General features: G+C 40.4%; 1 protein-coding gene across 1 annotated transcript in view; it reads right to left on the reverse strand.

Annotated features, from left to right (window-relative positions):
• Positions 1-209: 209 nt before the first annotated feature.
• The window catches only part of LOC126203340 (calcium release-activated calcium channel protein 1-like), a 162,936-nt gene continuing 139,313 nt past the window's right edge, over positions 210-23,832 (reverse strand). The window contains exons 3-4 of the mRNA XM_049937626.1: positions 20,748-21,014; positions 210-833 (exon numbers count right to left, since the gene is read on the reverse strand). Coding sequence (XP_049793583.1) covers positions 627-833; positions 20,748-21,014 — 474 coding nt within the window. The 3' untranslated portion in view covers positions 210-626. The remainder of the gene's footprint in view (positions 834-20,747; positions 21,015-23,832) is intronic.

The following is a 23,832-nucleotide window of genomic DNA, read 5'->3' on the forward strand; positions in this document are numbered from 1 at the left end:
CCATCAAGAATTATTCTACTAGTTACATATCTATTTAGTGCATGATCAACTAATCTTCTAAACCTAAGCCATACTTCTGCTACAAGCTTCTCTCCAGTGCTAAATATTTCAAGTTCTTTATTAAGATACAACACTAATGCTGGCTCTTTACCTACTTTTCTCAGCATGTAAATCGTTCCACTTGTTGAACTTGCAGTCATACAGTAAAAGATTTTTCCATGTAATTTATTGTTGCGCCTTATCATAGTCCTGAAAGGTACTTATGGAATTATTCATACGAGATCAGCCAATTTCTTTTTACTCTTACACTAAATCAGAGTTGATACAAACTTATTAGTATCTGATGGAAACAAAGATTACAATAAATATTTGTGTGAAACAGTCTTTATCTGCATTCCAAGTAACTCTGTGTTTTCGGACCTGCAAGATATATCCTGATCCCTGTTCATGTTTTTCTGAGGCCATCACTAGTTTTTCTGCTCCTGGAATGTGGTTACTACACATATTTAAGTAGCGAGTACTTAATGCCATTGATCAGTATTTACAGCTTTCACTATTATTAGTACAATAGTCCTGTTAGACTAATAAAAGCAATAAATAATTTAATACTTTCTGTTTTTGTTCTTTCACACTTCACACAACATTTTTTCATACTGCTTATGGATGGCGACAATCTGTTTTTGATGAAACTGATAACCATGTTCCAGAAACGACCGATGGAAGTAGATGCAAAAAGCAACAAAGGCTATCATGAATGGCATCATAGCAATGGTACCAGCCCAGCATGCCGTTAGTGTGTAGTCCCAGAATTTCACCCAGTTCAGCAAAACAATCTGAAAAATTTAAACACAGATACGTTAACCTGCAAGCTTACCAAAGAATATAGTTAAAATATCTGATATCATTATGGTACAGACTAGTATACAGTCTGATCCTGTAACTTCAGTATACAACCTGTACATAGGTCATGGGAATGACTGCATCTGTAATTATTGTCAACTTTCCGACATCTACAATTTCTGTGTAATTTTTATGTTATGCCAGGTTTCAAATGTAATTAGAGTTAACAAAAATACTGATGTGATTCTTGAAGTTTTCTCAGCGTACTGAATGTTCAATGAGATTTCGGGATTGCAGCCAGATCACGTTGACTTCTTGCCACGATATTTCGGCTGGCAAGAATTCAATGTGATCCAGCTGCAATCCCGAAATCTCATTGAACAAAAATACTGTTTATGACATACTATTGTTATTTTGTATAAAACCATGATCTATGGAAGATTTCAAAATACTTTATTTTTTGTAAACAACTTAAATATATTCATCCCATTTCTGCAAAAGTGCTGACTATAATAAATTTTCACCTTTTGTCAAAGGCTTAAAGAGAATGTTTGTAGCAAGAAGCACCAAGCAATTAAAATGTATATTGACTTTATCTGTGCTAATTGTTTGCAATACATAATTCTCCAAATTTCGATCTAAAACTGTTTCTATGTATAAATTCTGCTCACGTAAGATTTGAAATTACATTTTGTGTTAACGAATCCTATGTTTTAACTGTCAAAGATTTAGAACTTTTAATTAGAATTTCAGTTTGGTATCATCTAAATAGTAATGTGAAATAAGCTGATTGTTGTATTTATTTATACTGCTGTGGCAGTGACTGCCAAAGTCCAATTCCAGCTACTTTTAAGGCAGGTAGCTTGTGATAGTTATTGCCAGGAGAGTGTAAAATAAAATTTTTCTTTGTCAGGTGAAATTGGGAGCAGTAAATGACAAGTAATATAAAACAGTGTTTTGGTTCATTAAGATTAGTAATATCCAGACAGAATTACACATCTCACAGATGAGTATACTTTCAAAATTGTTCAAACTTCAGTCTCTTGGTGATGTACATTGGCGACTGTTCCAATAAAGTCAGAATAGTTTTTTTAAAAATAATTATTTACAATGTTTACAGTGCTTATTATTTCATGATTTTCAAATGGCAGATGTTATGATATACTGTGAATAAGGCATAGCAATAAGTTACGACTGCTGTTTAATCTGCACCATAAAGATGTTTAACTTATATTAATATGTGCAAAACATGTCAGGTATACAGCATGACAATTAATGGTGCAAGACATAATGGGAACAAAACATTCATAGCAGTCCTAATATGATATTCCTTAGTGCTTTGAGAGAATGAGGCTGAAGTGAAGCTTGTTTTGTTTGGACGCAAAATTTAACTCTTTCTGAAACATATTCCTAAAGCAATTTGAGTTTTGTTCTTCCCAAAAAAGAAATGAGGATAAAATTGAATACAATCAAGGATGAGGGTTGGATATCATAACACATGGGAAGAGAGTGTCCCAGCAGTGTGAAGCTCGGAGAAGGAAATGTAGCACCAAGTCGATGAAGCGATGCGGTGATCAGTCGGTATCAGATGTCGTGTGTGACCTGACTAGCTGTGTTGTATCTGGCCTGGAAAGAGGTCACAACTGGACTGTTTCTCACAGAAGGGAAAGGTGTGGAGCTGTGTAGGTCCAAAACAATGAAGTTTTGAAGTCATGGCAGAGGACAGAGTGGATGGCAATCAAAGTGATGCAGTCTTCCTCCACATCAGAGGAAGGATGACAGTGCTCAGGAGTGTGACATGGTGTGTAGAGTAATTGAGCATGCAGGGGGATGTGTGGAGCACAAAGAGAATGTGATTATGTAGCTGTAAGGAGAGATCCTTGACTGAGGAAGAGGGGATGTCGATGTTAAAGAGTGCGACACAGGAGAAAGAGAGAGACACTGGAAGCTGGAGACAAGCGCCAGTGGGAGAAGTATAAGAAGGAGGGATGTCATATGTGTTTCCTCGAGCACTCGGAACACATGAAGCACATGAATCACATGTGTAGCTGGTGCTGGGGAAGTCAGACAGTGAGAGTTCCATGGGGGAGGAGAAAAGTCATCAGGTGAAGGAGATGTTAAGGTATCCATGAGAGGGTGACCATCATCAAGCATACAAGTTGGCTTAAGGGTCTGTTTGATGGAGACAGTGGCTTATCATGTAAGAGGATATTGATGGTGTGGGTGGCTCTACAGTGCACTTTGTAGGGACCAGAATAAGGCCCTTACAGTGTCATCGCAGAGTATTATGTAGTCACAGTGCTCTAAGTTCTTATGAATAAAGGCATGTGGGGCAGTGTGGGTGTGCAAAGGCAGAGCGCAGATGTGAGTAATGTGTATGCGGACATGCTCAACCAAAGTTGAGAGCTTGGATGACAGGGGGAGGCTTGGAGTCTTTGACAAATTCAGTAGGCAAGATCAGTGGTTTGCTGTAAAGTACATTGGCCAGTGAAGCCTGTAAGTCCTTAAGTCCTCCTCAAATGCCGTGCAAATTCTGAGCAGAACCCAGAGGGGGAGGGGGGGGGGCTTGGACCAGGAAGAGGAATGACACATTAGTGCTGCTTTAAGGGTGTGGTGGCAGTGTTCAACCAACCTGTTACTTTTGGGATGGTAAGCAGTTGTGCAAAATTTATTGGCACTGCACAAATCGCACAGCCTGCTGGAAAGGACTGATATGAACTTTTGCCCTTGATCAGTAGTAATACGAAAGGGGCAATCATAGTGAACAATCCAAGAGGTGACAAATGCACAAGTGACAGTATCTGCAGTGATGTGATGAAGCAAGCTGGGATAATTTTAATTCCCCTCCTGTTTTGCCATTTGCCTCCTTAAATGCGTTTTGTTACTTTTAACTAATTATCATTAACATATGTTAATATAATCTACATTTCCATAAAGGAGAAAGATTGGCCCTCAGTTTTAAAGTAAATTACACCAGCTCTAATTTTGTGCTTAGTTTTATGTATGTAATTGATTTTCTAATTTATTTTGACTATTCCTAGTTAGTATCTTTCAGTATAGGGTGAAATTGGTCACTGTTTTGTAACTTAAACTCTACTGTTGATGTATAAACAAATGTAAATTCTATACTAATTATAAACATCTGGAAGATGAACTAATAGTATTCTTTAAGTATGTATTTGGGTCCATTTGAAAACATGTTAGCAAAAGCCAGCCCTTCATTAATTCCAAAGTAATTAACAGTTTTGTCAAAAGTATTGTTTGCATAACTATATTTGGTAATTTCATGATTTAAACAAACAATTCAGCCTAAACCTCGTAGTAAAAGAAAATGTTAAAAAGACGCAATTTTTTGATAGATTCAGTTAATTTAATGAGTTAAGTTTTAATTGTGATTTCTGTAAATTTAACTTCAAACAATGTGTAGTTTCAGTACTGATTATTGTGATGATATATAAGGGTCCTATTTTTGGTCATGAGACAGTCAGTCCACGGCCAAGTTTCAGACGAGTAACCTGTGCTGGTTAGAACAACAACAATGCTTCAAATTAATTGTGGAACAACTGTTAAACAATTAGGCTGTGTGCAAAAACAGTCACAGTGTCTGCTCCATACGTACCTGATTATTCTACAAAAACTGTGAACTTTGTGGTTAGGTTTTACTACTCATAGCTGATCAACAGTAAACTATCATAGCAGTATGTGGAGTTTCGCAAGCTAACTAATAATGAGGCTTATCAAAGGTTAAACAATAGTGCACTGGGCATATAACTGTATTATTAGGGGGTTGTGAACAGTGAAATTAAAGTACTGTAAAGAGTAACTGTGCATAGGTCAGCTACATCATTTAAAGTAGTCAGTGTCGGAATCCATACAACCCATTTTTCAGCCAGTACATCGACACTGAGAACAACAAACGAAGAAATAAAAGCAGGTGGAACCGCCACAGTGGCCGGGAGAGGCACAGCCTCAACCCACCTGCTGATGCTATCAATAATATATGGTATGTATTTTCAGCCATCTAAAAGGAGCAAAGGACCAATGAGGTTGTTATAACAATGTTGAAATCATCCTTTGTGGATGCTGAATTGGCCCAGTGAAGGTCAGACATAGCATCCAACTTTATTATGGTGACATAGTAAGCTTGCATTTTTCCAGGCACAACAGTCTGACTTAACCCCTGTCCAAATGAAAAGTTTGGTGACATGACGGGTAATGGCCTTAATGCCAGGATGAGCGAGTCATGAATTGCTTAGAAGACTGCAGTGCATTGAGACCAGATTGAGGGGGCATATGGTACCTGCAGAGGTATCACATAGCACAAGGCATGAAGAGCCAGGGAGGCGGTGTGGCTCAATAGCCGATGTGGTAGCATCATTTTGTGGTAAATGGCAGATATCCAGGTATCCAGATCATCTTGTTGTGGGCATGCCAGTTCAACCAACTCCAAAAGTAAAGCGGTGATGTGTACTTGTGACATGTAGTCTGTGATAACATTATTGGCTCCTTTGATATAATGGACTTCAGTTGTGTACTGGCAATGAGGTCCATGTGATAAATGCTCCAGGGTGGCAAGTCATTAGCATGATTATGGATGCCATCTGATAGTGGTTTGTGATGTGTGTAATTAGTTACAAATCAGCTTTCTATGTCTTCACGAAATTGGTGGACCACCTTTTATATCACAAATAGTTCCTATGGGAAGCAGACCACTTTTGTAGTGAGGCAGAGAGATTCTTGGAGAAGAAACAAAGGAGCTGTGTTGAGCCACCAAAGTGCTTTTGTAGGATGGTGCTGATCAAAGATTCGCTCATCTTGGTAGTGATAGAAATGTGTGCATCAGTGAAGGTGTGAGTGAGCATGACAGCATTGGCCAGTGTGATTTTAAGCATGTCGAAAGCATGCCACATGTCATCCGACCATAGCACTTTGCAGGTGACAGAAGTGTTTTTGCTTGCCAAGGCATCTGTCAGACTGTATTGCAGGGATGAAGTGTGAGAAATATGATGCTGGAAAAATAATCATTCCAAGGAAATGTCAGATGTTGCAAAATGTCTTGGTTAATGGCAAATCATGGATGAACATGACATGATTGGATGTAGGGCAAATGACATTGGCAGAGATGGTTTGGCCCAGGAAACGTGTTCTTCAAGAGAAACAGATCAAGATATGTTTAGTAAAAGTGAGTGAGAACAAAAGTAGCAATATTCAAATAAGATGAATGGGTGATACTAACAGTTTTAGGTATATCACCACGGTGCATGGGGGTTTTGTGATAAGCCTTGTGACAGTCAGTATTGCTGAAAATCTGTGCACCATACAATTGTTGCACAAAATCCTGGATGTACAGTATTGGATAATTGTTGAGGATTCTCCAAGCATTGGAGTTTGCAATAGTCCCCACATAAGCAGAAAGAACCATCTCTCTTAGTACTAGGTGTATACGGGACATAAATTACTGTCCAAAGGATGCACAGTTCCAGAATCTAAGAGGTCCTGGGCTGCAACTTTAGCATGGCATTGAGGCAGTGAGCCATACACTGGTTTGGGGAGACCTCTGTAGTAACTAGCCTATGGCAGGTGCTGTTAGTGATAGTACCTATGAATGAGGGGAGCACATGTGTAACAATACTGGACAGTGGAGCTGGAACATATGAAACACTGGTAGTTTGATTGTCCCTGACCTGCAGAGTTTGCAGCGAAGGTAAAGATGGAGATCGGTCAGGAACAGGTGAAGCAATGATGATGTCGTGTGGCCATAATGCAGTGAAGTCAGTGACAGTGCCGAGAGCAAGTGACAGGTTAGCAGAGGCATCGGTGATCAGTTGATGCAGTTTGTTGTTGTCAGAATGATGACTGATGATCTCACAATGTTGAGTCACAAGCTGGGCCACCAAGTTGATGAATTCCATCTTCAGACATGTGCAATTGGAGACAGTGGAGATGAGCGTGTTACAGTGAATGGGAGGAGAGGGGTGTGAGGCTGCAAGGTACATGAAATGTGGGAGCTCGATGTGTGATGAAACAGTGTGGCTGGCTAGAGGATTGGTAAGAGATCAAAATGTTTGAAAAAATTGATCTCGAGGTTGAGGCTGTTGATGTCTACTACCTGGAAGGTCCAAAGGAAGAGTAGGTCTGGTAAAAAAATGAAATGAACGCATGGCATCGTTGACCGGGAGGCCCCATCCAGGGAAGTTCGGCCACCAAGTGCAAGTTTTATTTCAGTCGCCGCCGCATTGGGTGCCCAGTGATGAGGATGAAATGATGATGAGGACAACACAACACCCAGCCCTGAGCAGAGAAAATCTCCAACCTGGCCGGGAATTGAACCCGGGCCCACTTGCATTGGAGGCGAGCACGTTACCATCCAGCTAAGCAGGCGGACAGTAGGTCTGGTGTGTGCTGGAGATGGCCAGTTGAGCCATAGACAGCTATGTCAGAGTTGTTGGCTGTATGAAGTAACAGTGATGCAGGGAGAAGGCTTGAAGGAGCACACTATGGCGGGTTGATACTGGCATGGGCCTCGGTGTCAATGACGAAGTTGAGAATGCTGGTGCGGTCGAAAATTTAGAGCCTGCCAGCGGGTAGAGCCAGTATGTTGGACAACTGAGTAGAGGAATGGCACCGTGTAGCATGGCAGTGAGTCATGGCACCTAGATGGATTCACAGCCAGAATCTGAGTACTGACATGGCAAATGACATGACTTTTTTGAGTTGCCAAAAGTTACATGATATTAACATAATAGGTATGCCGGATGCAGCATCTGCTGTGCATTACTCTAGCTGCATGGTGTGCTGCACACTTGCTCAGCCACAGGAGAAGAGTAGGAAGGAGGTGCTGATGGCACAGGTAGTACTGGAGGTTGACGTCAGATGGCATAGTAGGTAGCTGATGGAAGTGTGCACTGCAGGCATGACCTCTACCTGTTAGATGAGGAGGCACCTGGCAGGAGGAGTATTGCTAGCCTTTGAATCAACATGAGAGCTGCTGGAGGGAAGGAGCCGGTGATGCTGAATAATACTGTAGGCCTGGGCAACAAGATGGAGTTTCTCTTTTAAAACAGCAGACTTGTGGGCTAGGAGATGTACTTGAAGACTGGCTGGAAATTTAACCGCCATAGGGTCCATAGGACGACACCAAGCAACTTGTCGGGCACCACTTGGGCATGGAGATGATGCCACAATTGTGATGGAATCCCATCCTACAGTTGCACATCATGTATAATGTAGTGAATTGCTTCAGCAGGAAGGTGTGACAGGCACCCGATAATGCTGCACTGAGCTGTTGCATATTTATGTTATGATGGTGGATTCAGCATCAGGTCACTAAGCAGGTCTGGCTCATTGTGTAAGTGGCTAACTGAGCGTATGAAGCATGGATCGTCACTCAGAATTCCATGGACATTCAACAGGTGATCAATCAAGTCAAATCACATTTTGGGTTTCTCTTTCCGCAGGCGAGCTAGCTTAGGAAAATTTCTGACAGGCACCTGCTGCAGCATCGCAGGAAGAGATGATGGCAGCATGGTGACCGTGGTAGCTCCGTAGACCAAGGAAGTGGTGCATTGCCCAGATCTGCATGGAGAGGGTAGGGATACACTGTCCACACAAGGCACATGGTGCAATTGGTGCAGATGAGCACACCATCATCATGGATGGTAACAAATGAGCAAAACATAATGTTGGTGGTACGGGGACCGCACGAAAGTACATGTCTGGTCATAGTGGAAGAGGGGAGTAACTCCACATTATCTACATACATCTGGTGTGGTGTCACTGGGAAAGGGGAAGACACATCTTCTTTGATTTGGCATGGAATGAAGTCGGGATATTTTGGCATGTTGTGTAAGTGCACATGTTGGCCTGTGTGCAGTTCCTGTGTTTGATGGCAGCAACCTGGAGAGGGCAGAGTTCACATTTGCAGACAGATGGAAGCTGGTGGCTACAAACAAGTGCGGAATTTGTATAGGCTGAATGGCAGAAGTGTCACTGTATTTAAAAAAAAGTGCTACATGAAAACATGGTTACCAATGTGGTAATTCCTATTCCCATGGCGAATTAATGAAGAAAGGAGATGATCTACACAAAAGCAAACATTTGGAGAAACCACTTTTATTGAATTTAGCACAATACAAAAAGAGACTGGATCAGAGATAATCATGAAGTCCTTCATCTTTACATGTTCAATGTTGGTGGTCACCATAAGGTTCTCTAAATTTACTCAACAGGGTTTCATGAGAACTATGTAAGCTCTTTTTGAAGGATTTCTGTTTAAGATTCATGAGCATATTTTTGTATGGATTGTACTGACCTATGATGTTCTTAGCAGTGCCTCTCTGAATTTGTTCAGTGTCTGTCATGCTAACACATAAGAACTCCAAATGCTCAAAAAATACTCAAGAATTAGCCACGCTAGCAGCTTGTTTGTGATTTCCTTAACAGCTGCATTGCATTTTCCTAGGACCATTCAAACAGATCCAAGTCTTACATTCACCCACCCTAATACTTTTATTATGTGATCTTCCCATTTCAAATAGCTTGTTAGTAATAGTTATGTGATGTTCTGTGCTCAAGATGTGTACTACCAATCTTGTAGTCAGGTACTGTTGGGATCTTCATCTTTGTTATAGGCATTATCTTACACATGTCCACTTTTTAAAAAAATCTGCCATTCATTAAACCAAGAGGAAATTTTGTCCAAGCATTTCTGTTATTCCATATGATTGTCACATGATGATACTTTTCTGTACACAACTGCAGCACCAACAATCAATCTTATAATGCTGCTGATCCTTTGTGACAATCATTTATCTGTATTGAAAGCATTAGAAGTCCTGTTACACTTCTTTTGAACACATGCAATGTTGCTTTCATTTCTGTGTAACATTCACCATCCATGCTAACATACTGGGTCCTATTAATCAGATATTTCTCAAGCCAATCGCATGCTTGCGAAGACACTCCATATAGCCATATCTCGGTTAGTAGTTGAAATGTGGTACAGTGGTGAATACCTTTTGGCAATCTAGGAAGATGATTAAAATGGAGTCAACACGTAAACTAATCAATAAGCTCAGTTCACCATGTTTTGCCCTGAGAAGGATCTCTCATTGAGTTGACCTAAGGCAAAGGTTGTAGATTAGGTTCCCCCACCCACCCTCTGCCCTCTGGGAGTATGGAGCTCTGTGGGAGGAGGTAATCAGGATTGGGAGACATCAAAACTGTGATCCTCTTCATGCCTGTGCATGTGGCGAGCTGCACCGTGGCTGACTGCAGTGCAGGGCATGGCTGGATCATTTCTCAGCGAGTCAGGAAAGAGAGCACAATGATGTTGGCTTCACATTGTTGAATGTAGCCAGTATTGGCTGACAATGTTACCTGCACTACTAAAGAATGGGTACGTATGAACAGTCTATTGAGTGACTTTGTTCATGATTGTAAATGCCTGCATACCATGAAGATGCAGTGGGACAGGCTGCTGTAAATGCCAATTATGGAATGTTCTCCAACACTGTCATGCCCACAGTGCCACATACGAATCTGATCAACCAGTTTATACCAGGTCACATGGTCCAACTGGTTGTACAGTTTGTGGACATCCTCACAGGATTTACAACTGTGCCACATCCAGGAATTGAGAGCTCATCCATTGTGCCTCTCCAAACACTGATGAGGCAACCAGCACCATCATATACCAGTGACAAGTCTGTATGCCTTAGTGCACATCTTAAGTTACAATCATACCGTCCTTACCAAATGGCAGTGTCATTTGCAATCTCTGAGTGTGTACTTGCCAATCACAGCATTTCTGATGACAGTGAAAAATTCATTGCATTCCCGTGTCACCTAGGTGACCACGTACTCGTAGATGTTATCAGTGACACCATTCTGGTATACCGAGATGACAATGGATATGACACTGTGAAATCAGCATTACTCCAACATTGTGGCAGCAATTAAAACAAGTCATATAAGACAAACATCTGGGAACCAGTCCACCTTCACAACTTTGATGCTGGCTGTGTAAGCTTTTGGACATGAATCTCGTGCCTGATCACACACTTCAGACTCTGTGGATCAACAAACTACCACCCCAAGTGTTACTAGTAATGATTTTGCATGAGCCTGAATTATTTAAGCAGAAATTAATGTCAGCAGGTGGAACTGGTACAATATTGCAACATAGACAATGTATCAGTGTTGTCAATAACAGTGCTGTGCACTGGGACACACAGCAGCTAGTCCGCACCAAGCAGCTGAACCGACCTGAGAACTCATGGACACCAAGTGTCATGTCAACCCCACCCCACAGAGTGGTGATTTCCAGACAATCAAAACAAACACCCACACACTCAGCACAATACCCCTACCAAGACACAATGTCAAGGCCATTGCTGTCCTGGTTTCACACAAAATTTGGCACCACAGTGTAGAGCTGTATGCCAGTGTATGGCCCCAAAATTGAAAGCATGTCCACAATAGGTGCACTGGGTTGTAACAGCAGTTCATGGTGACTAACTCCATTACACGTTGGAAAAAAGTCCCACTTATCATCTCACCAGGGTGGCAGACTCTTTATCCTTGACCACATTCGAAACCAATGTTTCCTCATTGACATGGGTTTGGCAGTAAGTACCTAACTTTCTGAACACTTGCGAGAGGAGATGGACATATCTGCCACACACATTCAAGTGGTGAATGATTCCATATTCTAATATTCTCTATAAGTTGTTCTGTATGGTGAGCTGCTCACTCTGCCTGCAGACTTTGTGATTCCTTTATAAGCACAAGGGACCACAGAGCTCGCCACTCTCCTAAAATGAAATAAGCAACACACTCCATGGCTCAGAATGCCACCATCATAGATGCACAGTTCACCAAAAGCTTTTGTTCATCAAGCACTAGCAGACTGTGACTATGTCACATTATGGGACAACAATGTCCGAGTCACATTGCAGCCACCTTACTCTGGCCCACTCCAGACCAATACTTTTGATATATTGCTCCATGGGAAGCATATCACCAAGGCAGTCAACTGGCTTAAATTCACAAGGGTCTGGCACAATATCACTTGTAATGATAATGTGGAGGCCACGCATATTGATACCACAACACACATCATTTCAGAAGCTGATGGCCCATCGCCCATTCCAAACACAAATGACACGTTCATCATAAACCTTGACATACATCAATTCCTGCCAGATGACATCTGGGTCTAGCTGGTAAATAACTTCCTCATGTTTGAATGGAAGCACGAGGAGCATGAAGTCAACAACACTTTGACTTGCAGTTACAAACTCTTGAGTGATGTAGATTCAGCCACAAATACAACCAGTTTTTCAACTGACTTTCTCATAATTACAGCCCCCAGAACACCGTGATCTCCTACTACCATTCCTATGGATGCTGATGCCTCCACTCTCCCTACCTCACTGCACGCACAAACTAGTTGTGCACTGGCACCAACCATTACAGATTGTTCCTGTTACAGCCACCTATACCAGCCTTTGCCCCAGCTCAGGCAATACCACGTACATTAAACAAGGTGAAGTCAACATCATTGTGCTCCCTGTCCTTCCTCATTGAGAAATGATCCAGCTGTGCCCTGCATTGCAGTCAGTCATGGTATGGCTGATCACATGGTAGGTGTTGAGAGGACCACAGTGTTGACAACTACCTAATCCATATTGCCTCCTTCCCCAGAGCTCCGCACTCCCAGAGGGCAGATGGGGCAATCTGTTTGGACCTCACCAGCAATAGTGGCAGTGGAGCTGATAAAACTCTCTGACCAGAACGGCTATGAGTAGTGTATCTAGAGCAGAAAGTAGTGTGTGCTGAACTTTACACTTATTGTGTTGTGTTGCTGTACAGAATAAAGTTAATTTTTTCCACAACCAAACTGTTATTAGCTATTGGCTTTGTCCTTTTCTGGGATAAAATCCACAGACATTTATGGCACAATCCAACTAAAAGAAGGCACTGGTTGATAGAATACATTCTGAGGCATCAAGGAATCATCAGTTTGGTAATGGAGGGGCATTAAAATTGAATGTCTGAATACAGCAAGCAGGTTCAAATGAATATAGGTTGCAGTAGTTATGCAGAGACACTGCATTGAAACACGTTTTTCTGTTTCACAAGAGGTGGTCATTGAACATGTTAATGTGAAGCACTAAAAGCACCCATATGAAAGGTGCTCTCCCACCATATAAATTCTGGTGAACTATAGTTGCAAGATGGCTCCATTGTCAATGCTCATTAGCAAATTCACAGAATGCAGACAAGTTCCAAGTTTTTCTGCACATGGTTGTCGTAGGTCACCAGTGTGGATTTTGCCCTGGGAAAGGATAAAGCCAAATGAATAACGCTGGCATGGTTGTGGGTAAAATGCACGTGATTGTTTACAGCACTACAACTGATATGCATCCTTACAGGCATAAAGTTCAGAGCACACTACTTTCCTCCCAACATATTCCACTCATGGCTGCTGCCACATCAGTCAGAGAGTCGTATCTCCTCTGCTGCCACTTTGCTGGTGAAGTCCCCACGTGTCTTTTTTTGATCATTTTGATTCAGTACTTCATCATTAGTTAGCTGTTAAGTAATTGTCAAAAAACTGCATTAACTGAAATCTAAGAAGTGGTTGGTCATTTTGGTTATTTTGATTTATTATAAATATCTGTATATTCAAGAGATGAACTGCAAAGAAGGCATCTTATGAGGCACTGACTTCAGTTACATTACAAAAGTGCTATCAAGTCAGCAGAAAATTTGAGCACTTGAGTTGAAAAACCACCATAGTATAATAATCATCACTTTTCACTTACTTAATGATTTTCGTAAGGTCTTAAAGTGGAGAGCAGCTGCGAAGACGGGTGAGGGTTGGATGCGCAGAAGCATGCGGATGTGTACCACATGACTCACAACCAGTCACATGCCAGTGACATTCTTGTCTTCGTTCTGTGCAGGGTGTGCTGCGTTTGGAAGTTCTAACTGTTTATTTCAGTCATTGTGTTCCATGCTGAGTGCTGATAAGCAATCACGCCAAGTGCTACACAAACAGGCAAGAAGAATAGTGTTCCGTGTGTACTTTAAGAGACAATCTTCCACTGAATCCACGCCGGCACAAGGTGCGGATCATGCCATTGCCAAATGCCAGGAGCACACAGCTGAAGCCTGTGGTATTGGTTTGAGGACCATTCAGAGAATATCCAGTGAAGCTAAGATGTCTATCCAAGCCTGCGGCTCAGGTGGTTTCAAATCACCAAGGAAGCAACACAACCACAAAAAAGAAGTGGGTGAGCAAGACGATTTTGTGAAAAATGTTTTGTGGCACATAGTGTTCAGCATGTATGCTGAAGGTGAGTATCCAACAGCTGGAAATTTTAACGGAAGCAAATGAACCATGTTGAGGATACTGAAAGACATGGGGTTCAGGTATCATAAAACTAACAGTGGTAGGAAATTGTTAATGGAACGAAGCAATATTGTAGCTGCAAGGACTGCATTTTTGAGAACAATGCAGGAGATAATAGAAGCTGGCACATCTCGAATTTATTGCTTGGATGAAATTTTGTTAATCAGAACCACAAAAGGACTATTGCTGGAAAATGAGCGACGGGTACGGTGGATTAAAAGTTCCTGTTGGTTAGGGTAACAGAATTATAGTGCTTCATGTCAGATCAGCAGATACTGGCTTTATTCCCCAGGGTAAGCTGACTTTTAAGGCGCCTAAAGCTAAGAATTCTGAAGATTACCACTCTGAAATGACATACAGCGTCTTCAAAAGATGGTTTATACAACAATTATTGCCACATATTCCTGCATTTTCAGTTATAGTCATGGACAATGCTATAGTCATGGATAATGCAAGCATCCGCTCAGTGCGAGTGAACAAAACTCCATATATGAACTCCAAAAAGACAGACATTACTGCATGGCTGTCATCTAACAGAATACCTCATAACTCGTCGCATACCAGAGCACAATTGCTGGTTCTTGACAGTCAACACAAGCCTGCATACAGAGTTTAAGAGATAGACAAAACTGCAAAGCAGTATAGACATCGTGTCATTAGATTACCCCCATACCATTGCCATTAAAACCCAACTGAGCTGGCATGGGCTCAGATGAAAGCATATCGTGTGGAACAGAACAATACATTCAAAATTGCAGATGGTGAGAGACTTACACATGAGGCAATAGACTGCATCTCAACATCTGCATGGGCAGCTTGCGTAAGACATGCAGAAAAACTGCAAGATGAAAGTTACAACAGGGAAACTGGCAGGGACATGGTTATGGAACCATTCATCATAAATCTTGCTGAAACTGACTCATGCATGTTGGACAGCGAAGATGATGAGAGTGGATTTCTTGCTCTGAAGTATGTAAGCACCAATTACTGCTACTTATGTATGACTTTGTGTGACTGTGCCCGCAGCAGCATAAAAAATTATTATTAGCTCAAGTTTCATCTCTGACCTCGTAACAATGCTGTTTTCTTCATAAAACATATTTTGTTCAAATGAGTACACAAACTATAATGCCATAGCTGGTTACACAATGAAAGAAAATTAGTTTTTAGCAACACATTAAATGATCTATTTCTGATATCCTTATGGTCACAAATTATTACAACTTGAAAATGCTTTAAATGTAAATGTATTCGATCACTGTGGGTGCCTAATGTAAGCAATGCAAAAATTCGTTTGATTAACAAAACAAATCCTTGGCATTCAAAGATGGAACATTAAACACTGACAGTATTTAAAGAAAGAAAGAAGCTACATCATGATTACTGACAAAATAGCGTGTGTATCATCTTAAGATTGAAGCTCTTCCATCTCTGTTTGCTTTACAAATAAACTGCACTTTTGGAAGGGATCCGACTTGAGCAAAACACGATTGTTTCTTTTTGTGTTATCCCTCAGAGACATTTTGTTGAGGTTCCAGCATCGTCACTGGGCTTTCATTTGCTTTCTGTCATACAATAGGAAAAATATTTGTTATTACTTACATATAAATAAATTATTGTTCCTAAGAATGTTTTTACAAATCTGAAAACAGCACAAAGTTTTGCATATATACCTTGTTACCACATGTAGTGGTTTTCCTGTTTTTTTTTTTTTTTTTAATGTTTTTCTTTACAGCTGTTCTACTTTCACAGCCTGTCATCTTCAACCATATAGAACTTAATGTAGAGAAATCATTTATTCCGATATTTTGTACGATTGGGAATGTTGTGATTGAGTTCAATATTACTTAATTCTATGTGGAAGGTTGTGTGTGTGTGCACGTAAGGATTCTTGTTACTAAGAATGCGGTTCTTAAAGTTCACTGTGGAATGATGTTTATGTTAGCGTGCCATCAGCTGTCTCAGAGCGTGACCTGACACAAGGAAATTGGCAGCATCACAATGTATCTTCCCTCTCTCTCTCTCTGCGCAGAACGTGACCCTCACCCACCTTCATAGCTGCTCTCCACTCTAAGAGTGGAGATGGCAAAACTGATGCATGATGAAGAAGTACACAACACCGTTGTAAGTAAATCTAGTGGATCTTCTTTTGGCAATCAGTTTCCTGCCCCTATGTTTTCTACCATTGTTGGGAAGAATTCATTGAATTTCATGACCAATAATTTTAATCTAACATCATCTGGCATGCAGATACTGTTATCAGGTAGTCCAACATAATTTACTGTACTGAACTTATTCACTTCACTCTTAATAATATTACCAGTCACCTTTGCTTTGCACTTGAATCTGTTTGTTTCTCGTGTATAATGTGTCATTTGTTTTTTCCTTAACATACTATTGTTCCTGATCCACTGTGAAGGAGCATTGGTTTCAATATGCTCCAAGAATAAATCAGAAGAGAGTTAAATTTTTTATCTATTGTGTGGTAACTGATTTATTTGTGGCCTTCCACATTCACATATACATCTGCATCTACATCTACACCTGCACCTACACAGTGGCAGCTGCCGTGTAAGAGCACACGAGCACATGAACACCCTAATTTTCAACACCTTGTGCATTTTTTGGTTATTTTCTTTTTAATGCTGTTGTATGTAATGTAGATGCAGTGATCTGAAATACACAGGACTAAATCTACTGTACTATGCTACATTGCTACTCCTGTAGACGTCATGAAACTTGGCATCAGTGTCATGGCTCAAATGGCTCTGAGCACTATGGAACTCAACATCTGAGGTCATTAGTCCCTTAGAACTTAGAACTACTTAAACCTAACTAACCTAAGGACATCACACACAGCCATGCCCGAGGCAGGATTCGAACCTGCGACCATAGCAGTCACGCGGTTCCGGACTGAAGTGCCTAGAACCACAAGGCCACCACGGCCGGCCATCAGTGTCATGAGCACACCTTCAGTTGTGCACATTTTAAGGAGCTTTTGCGCATGTGCAACTGGCTTGATGTAATTGCCTTACAGGCCAAACACATATGGATTTGATAAACAACATGCATGGTTCATGGCATGCATAGCTAGCCCCTGCCACTCAACTACAAGTTTACTTCAATGCTATTGGGTGGTAGCACACTGCAGCAAACTTTTAACCCCATTTGATTGGCAGAAATCCTGCTGGATGGTAGCACCCTCCACAGATATACCAATTCACTCAACAACATAGCAAAATTAGTTTGGATGTCGGTGTATGTTATAGATATACAGACAGAAAAACTTATTTTGCGTGTTTCTGAATGAGTTATTGGATATTTAGTTTTGAATTTTATCATATAGTAATCCAGTTGAGGTGCTGAGAACAATAAATCACATCTTTGTCGACTGTGAGAATGCAGATATTCATGATTCTGAAATCTTATGGTCTTATGGTGAGTCAGGTTTATCTGTGCTGTAGGCCCACATTGATTGTATAAACATTCACGAAAAACTGACTCACCAGTTTGTCTGATATTCACTTAAATGTTGGATCAACGACGGTGTGCTTTTGACCCTTATGGTTCTCCGTGCCTTATTTGTGTTCTAGTCAAGTGATCATGCTGGTAGACATTACTACCTGAATCTAATCATTTCCACAAATGGCAGTTTGTTTGGAGTTGGGTTGTTTACTGTGATGGAATCGGCTTTTGTGTGCAGTGTCAACATGAACTCTGCATTAAATGCTAACAGAAAAGAAAATTACCAGTATAAGCCAGTCACAAAGGAACTAAGGCCACCCAGACCAGTTCCATTGGCTCAGAAAGTGACAAAATCAAATAAAGGTGCCTATGAGCTGTAATAAAAATGATTATGGTGAGATAAGTGTACTAACCAATCATGGATCATATGAAGTGAACGATACTGCACCAAAGACACAAAAACCAAAAATCCATTACTACAAAGCTATGTGAAAATGTTTAAAAGTCAATGTTTATAAATACTGAATGTAATTGCAATGATGATTATGGACTTCTCAAAAAAAGATAGTCAATTAATTGTAATTTATTTATGAAATGTATGTGCATATGTAAACTGATGGAGGAGGAGATCGGTGTTTAGCGTCCTGTCGGTAACGAGATCATTAGAGACAGTATAGATTGATATGTCATAGTAAATTCTTAGCTACATGTTGTTAGAGGTAAATCTTCGTTCTTTTGTGTCATTGACTGTATGCGTTTGAAGTGCGAGGATCGAGAACGATTCATGTGTGTTTCATTTATTTGTATTGTGAAGTGAAATGACTGAAATATATGTGTAACTCTGCAGAAGGTCCACCAGAATTCATATTATCATTGAAACATCAACCTGATTATCCTTTAGATGATTAAAAGATAAATCTCAGAAAGGAGAAGAACGACACACCAACAATACAAACAAAGAAGAACACCAAAAAAGATGAGTATTTTTATTATTAACAGAACTGGTTATTTGAATTTGACTGTCCCTTTCACTGGCTGCAGTGTGTCACTATCCAAGTGTGACAGGTGCTGTGAAAATGTGATCAGCAGCCCAAGTTACTAACTTATTCCAAACATTAATAAACCAACTTTGGGCAACAAGAGGGTGGGGACAGTCAGAAAGTTAACATTTAACAAAGAAGTGTATAATAACCATAAGGTGTTGTGTAGATGCAATGTAAGAATGTTCCAGAAGTTAATGTGTGGACTAATACATGCATTACAGATCTTGTATGTTTGCCCAAAAGAATAAAAAAGCACAAAACACCCCTGACCAAAAATGCAAAACAGGGAGGAGCAAAAGCTTCTTGCATAAACTGTTCTTAATTACAAAACAGTACAATTCCAAAAAACAATTATTTCTTTTCAAGACAAGTTATGCATATTATTATTACAAGGATCATTCAGTAATTAAAGTGACAAATTGGTCTGGGGAAAAACTGTTAGCAGGGCAAGTTTGGTACTTTTATGGCTTTAAGTTGGTATCACTGGGATGAGTTCTGATCAGCTGATGTATCATCATTGCTTTGTTTAAAACCTCAAAAATACATCTCAAGATGACGAGTCTGCTCGAAACGTCCACATTAGTTGAACAGCATTCTGTAATTCATTTTTTACTTGTTGATGGTGAGAAACCAGTGAATATATACTGTAGAATGTCTAAAGTTTATGCTGAAGGTTGTATGAATCATGAAATTTTTTACAAGTGGGTAGTACAGTTCAAAAATGGCCGTTACTCAGTGACTGACGAACACCGTTCTAGCTGATCAGTTGCAGTTTCAACTCCCTCACTTGAAAGTAGAATTTATGACGTTATTTGTGCCAACCACCATGTGACTGTGGAAATGATAGTTGATAAAGTTCATGTTAGTACTCGCACAGTTCGTAACATTATCTTTAACAATCTGAAGTACCATAAAACATGTGCAAGATGGGTCCCAAAGGAGTTGACACGGCTACACAAGGAAACGAGGTTGAGAGTGTGCACAGAGTTAAAGGAACATTATGAAAGAGAAGGTGAGCACTTCCTCAACAAAATTTTAACTTGTGATGAAACTTGGGTTCACAATTATGAGCCAGAAGCAAAAAGACTAAGCATGAAGTGGAAGCACACCAACTCACCTGTCAAGAAAAAATTCAAAACCCAAGCATCAGCAGGAAAAGTCATGTTGACAGTGTTTTGGGATGCTGAAGGCCCAGGTTTTTGTTATTATCTCAAAGAGCAGTGTACAATGAACAGACAATATTACTCGGATTTGCTTTTAAACAAGGTGAAACCAGCAATGATATAGAGAGACATCATGGATCTCAGAGGAGAGATGTGATTCTCCAGCAAGACAACGCATGTCCACATATTGCTCAGCTAACCCATGACACCATTGACAAAATGGGCTGGGAAGTACTGCCTCATCTCCCTTACAGTCCTGATTTAGCAAAGAGTGATTTCCATTTGTTTGGTGCACTGAAGGAGGCATTACATGCAAAGAGGTTCCAGGACAACGAGAACATGAAAATGTTTGTGGGAAATTGTTTCAAACATCAAGATAAAGAGTTCTTTGCAGCCAGAATAAAAAAGATTGAAGCCCATTGGAATAAGCATATAAATGTTCAAGAGGATTATGTTGAAAAGTAGAAAAAGTATTGTCTTCTAAAAATAAATGCTTTCTTCTACAGACCAATTTGTCTCTTTAGTTATTGAATGACCCTTGTATTATTACTATTGTTGGCAATGGCTGTAGTTGTATAACCTTGTTGATAAGAATAACTGTTATACAGCATATGCTATTAATGTCACACTCTCAAACTTACCTGAATGTAAAAATTTGTGAATACCCGGAATACATAATCATGAGCCGCCACTGCCTACACTTACAACTGTGCCTACAGCTGTACTTGTCATCTGCAGGCTGACATATGGCACTTGGCAAATGGAACATGTGAGCAAGTTTTATTGCACTGATGCGAGGGCAGGGGCAGGTGTTACCTCCACCATGAAGAGGAAGAGTCCAGCGACGGAGGAGCAGCCCCAGGCAATCTCTATGAGCCGACGCAGCGCGGGTGTCAGAAGGCGCACCACAAGCGGGTGGGTGACACGGTGGTGGGGCACGTGCAGGTCAGGCATCAGGAAGGTGGAGATGACGAGAGTAGCCGTATGCACCGCCACCAGTGCCACGGTGCACACCGCGAACATGGTGAACAGCCAGGCCGGGCAGCGTGTTGGCACATTCACCTGCAGCTCCACCATTGACTGCTGTGGGCACACAAAATGAGTGCGGTTCTTATGCTCTGCCACCTGCTCTGTATACAGTTTGCAAACCACTGTAAACTACTACCTGCATTGATGAGCTAAAACATTATTATCACTTGTTTAGTAGTGTGTTGATCAACTGTCTGCAGACAAAACAGCAGTGATTCTATGTAGCATGGATTCAACAAGTCTTTGGTAGGTTTCCGGAGGTGTGTAGCACCAAATGTCTGTGTACAACCCGAGCAATCCTCCTACATTATGGGCCAATGGTTTCTAGACATGGAGTTGTCTCCAGCTGGTGGCTCAGGTTGTTTCATCGGATTCAGATCATGCGAATTTGGTTCCCTATCGTGCCCCTCAAACTGCTGTAGTTTGATTCTGGTCTGTTGACACGTGCAGTTATACTGCTGGAAGATGCCATAGCTGTCAGGGAAGATACTGAGGATAAAAAGATGCAGGGAGTTCACAATAATGTTCATTGTAGTCCACAGCTGTCACGGTGTCTTCGATTACTATCACAGGTCCCATGGAAGCTCAGTTGAATGATCCCCATAGTGTAATACTACCTCCATCAGGCTGTGTCTTGGGTGCAGTGCATGTTTCAAGCAGCCATTTGCCAGGATAATGGCATATCCAGAAATGATCACTAACTGGTTCAATCTCAATCATGCCGTTACCACAGATTGTTATTGATGATGTCAACATGAGAACATGTAAGGGTCACATACTGTAGAGTACTGTGTTGAACAGCATACATTGAACGTTGTGTAGCAAAACACTTGTGCCTAAAACATGTTGTCAAATCTGTCTCTGATTCCTCCTATCCTGTTTAGAGAACTGACAAGCCTCTGCACCATGTGCCCACAATCCCATAATATAATGGGCAGTGGTCATAATGCTCTTTTGGTTCATCAGCGTAGCATATTAATAGTTGCAACAGTATTATGAAAAGGATACATTGCTACTCGCCTACTCGCCATAAAGAGGAAACACTGAGTCACAGACAAGCACAATGAAAATACTGCTACATTTTGTGTTTAGTGATCATTTCATTGTGCTTGTCTGTGACTCAACATCTCCTCTATATGGTGAGCAGCAATCCATTCTTTTGATAATATTTTGATTAGTCCATCATGGTCTTTCCGTTTGTTAATAATTAAGAGTTTCATCCCGTTCCATCCGCATATGGAGCAAAGATACCTCAAACTCAGTCCCACCTAAAACTTTATGAAGGTTTTTCACCCAAGAGAACTTGAACAAGCTAAATGCCCTCCTTAGTAAAGAAAAGTGGACAGAGATGTACACAGCCAATGATGTCAACATGAAATTCAACATATTTCTTGACATAATGATCCACCACTTTGAAGAGGCATTTCCGCAAAAACCAGTAAGAATAAATAATAATAATAATAATAATAATAATAATAATAATAATAATAATAATAATAAACATGTACCATACAGCAAAAAGGAAGTGACGCTTGATAAAGGTCCGCGTCACTCCATTCTTAACCAGACTTCTAAAAAGTCTGAGAAAGTAAAGAAATAATAATAATAATAATAATAATAATAGAAACAAGAGTTGAATTACATCAGCTATAAAATTTCTTGCAAACATAAAAGAATACTCCATATGTTATGTAAACAAAGTAGTGACTCCCCCAACTAACGGAACACTATAAAAACTACACATGTATCCTAAGAAGAGTGATTAGACAAGCAAAAAGGATGCAGAATGATGAGTACATTGACAAATCCAGCAATAAAATAAAAGCGATGTGGAATACCATAAAAAGGGAAAGAGGGGAAATGAAAGTTTCACACACGAACATAGAAATCAAACTCAACAATGAATCTATATCCAATCCCGAAGTTGTGGTGAACTCTTTCAACAATTTCTGTACAAGCATAGCTGAAAAACTGGTCCAAAATAATCCTAACACAAATTACCAACCAGCAAACCAAAAATATCACACATGTGCAGAGTCAATTTTTATTACCAAAGTCACTGAAATTGATGTTGCAAAAGCCCTCAGAGAGTTAAAAAATTCATATTCAGCTGGAATTGATGGTATCCCAGCAGCTGTAATCAAAAATTGTGAACACACAATTGCTGAACCATTAACTCACCTCTGTGACTGTTCTTTCCAGGCAGATATCTTCCCTGAAGCTCTGAAACTTTCTAAAGTAATCCCTATCTTCAAAAAAAGTGATAATAAAGATATGAATAACTACAGGCCTATCTCAATCTCATTCTGCTTTTCTAAAGTTTTTGAAAAAATAATGTACAAAAAAATGATGGACTTCATCGAAAAAACAGATTTACTAAGTTTAGCTCAACATGGGTTCAGAAGCAACAAATCTACTGAAACTGCAGTATATGATTGCATAAGTACGCTATTAGAACTGTTAGATAGAAAACAACCCATAACAGGCATATTTCTGGATCTGTCAAAGGCTTTTGACACTGTTGACCACAAAATATTACTGGAAAAATTAGAACACTACGGTATCAGAGGAATTGCAAACAACTGGATTGCTACATTCCTAACCAATCGGATGCAGAGAGTCAGCATGAAATATACTAATAGACAAAATAACTCAATAACCGAAATACTATCAAGTAATAAAACTGTAAAGCAAGGTGTTCCCCAGGGCTCAGTATTGGGACCCCTACTTTTCCTCCTGTATATTAATGACTTGAGCCTGAATATTGATGCACACAAAACAATAATATTTGCTGATGACACAACTGTACTCCTCAAAGGGGAGAATACAGAAGCTGTGCAAAAAGCTGTGAACTTGGCTACTGATCAACTCG

The sequence above is a fragment of the Schistocerca nitens genome, chromosome 9 (genome assembly GCF_023898315.1).
Source record: "Schistocerca nitens isolate TAMUIC-IGC-003100 chromosome 9, iqSchNite1.1, whole genome shotgun sequence".
In the NCBI taxonomy this organism is placed as follows: domain Eukaryota; kingdom Metazoa; phylum Arthropoda; class Insecta; order Orthoptera; family Acrididae; genus Schistocerca; species Schistocerca nitens.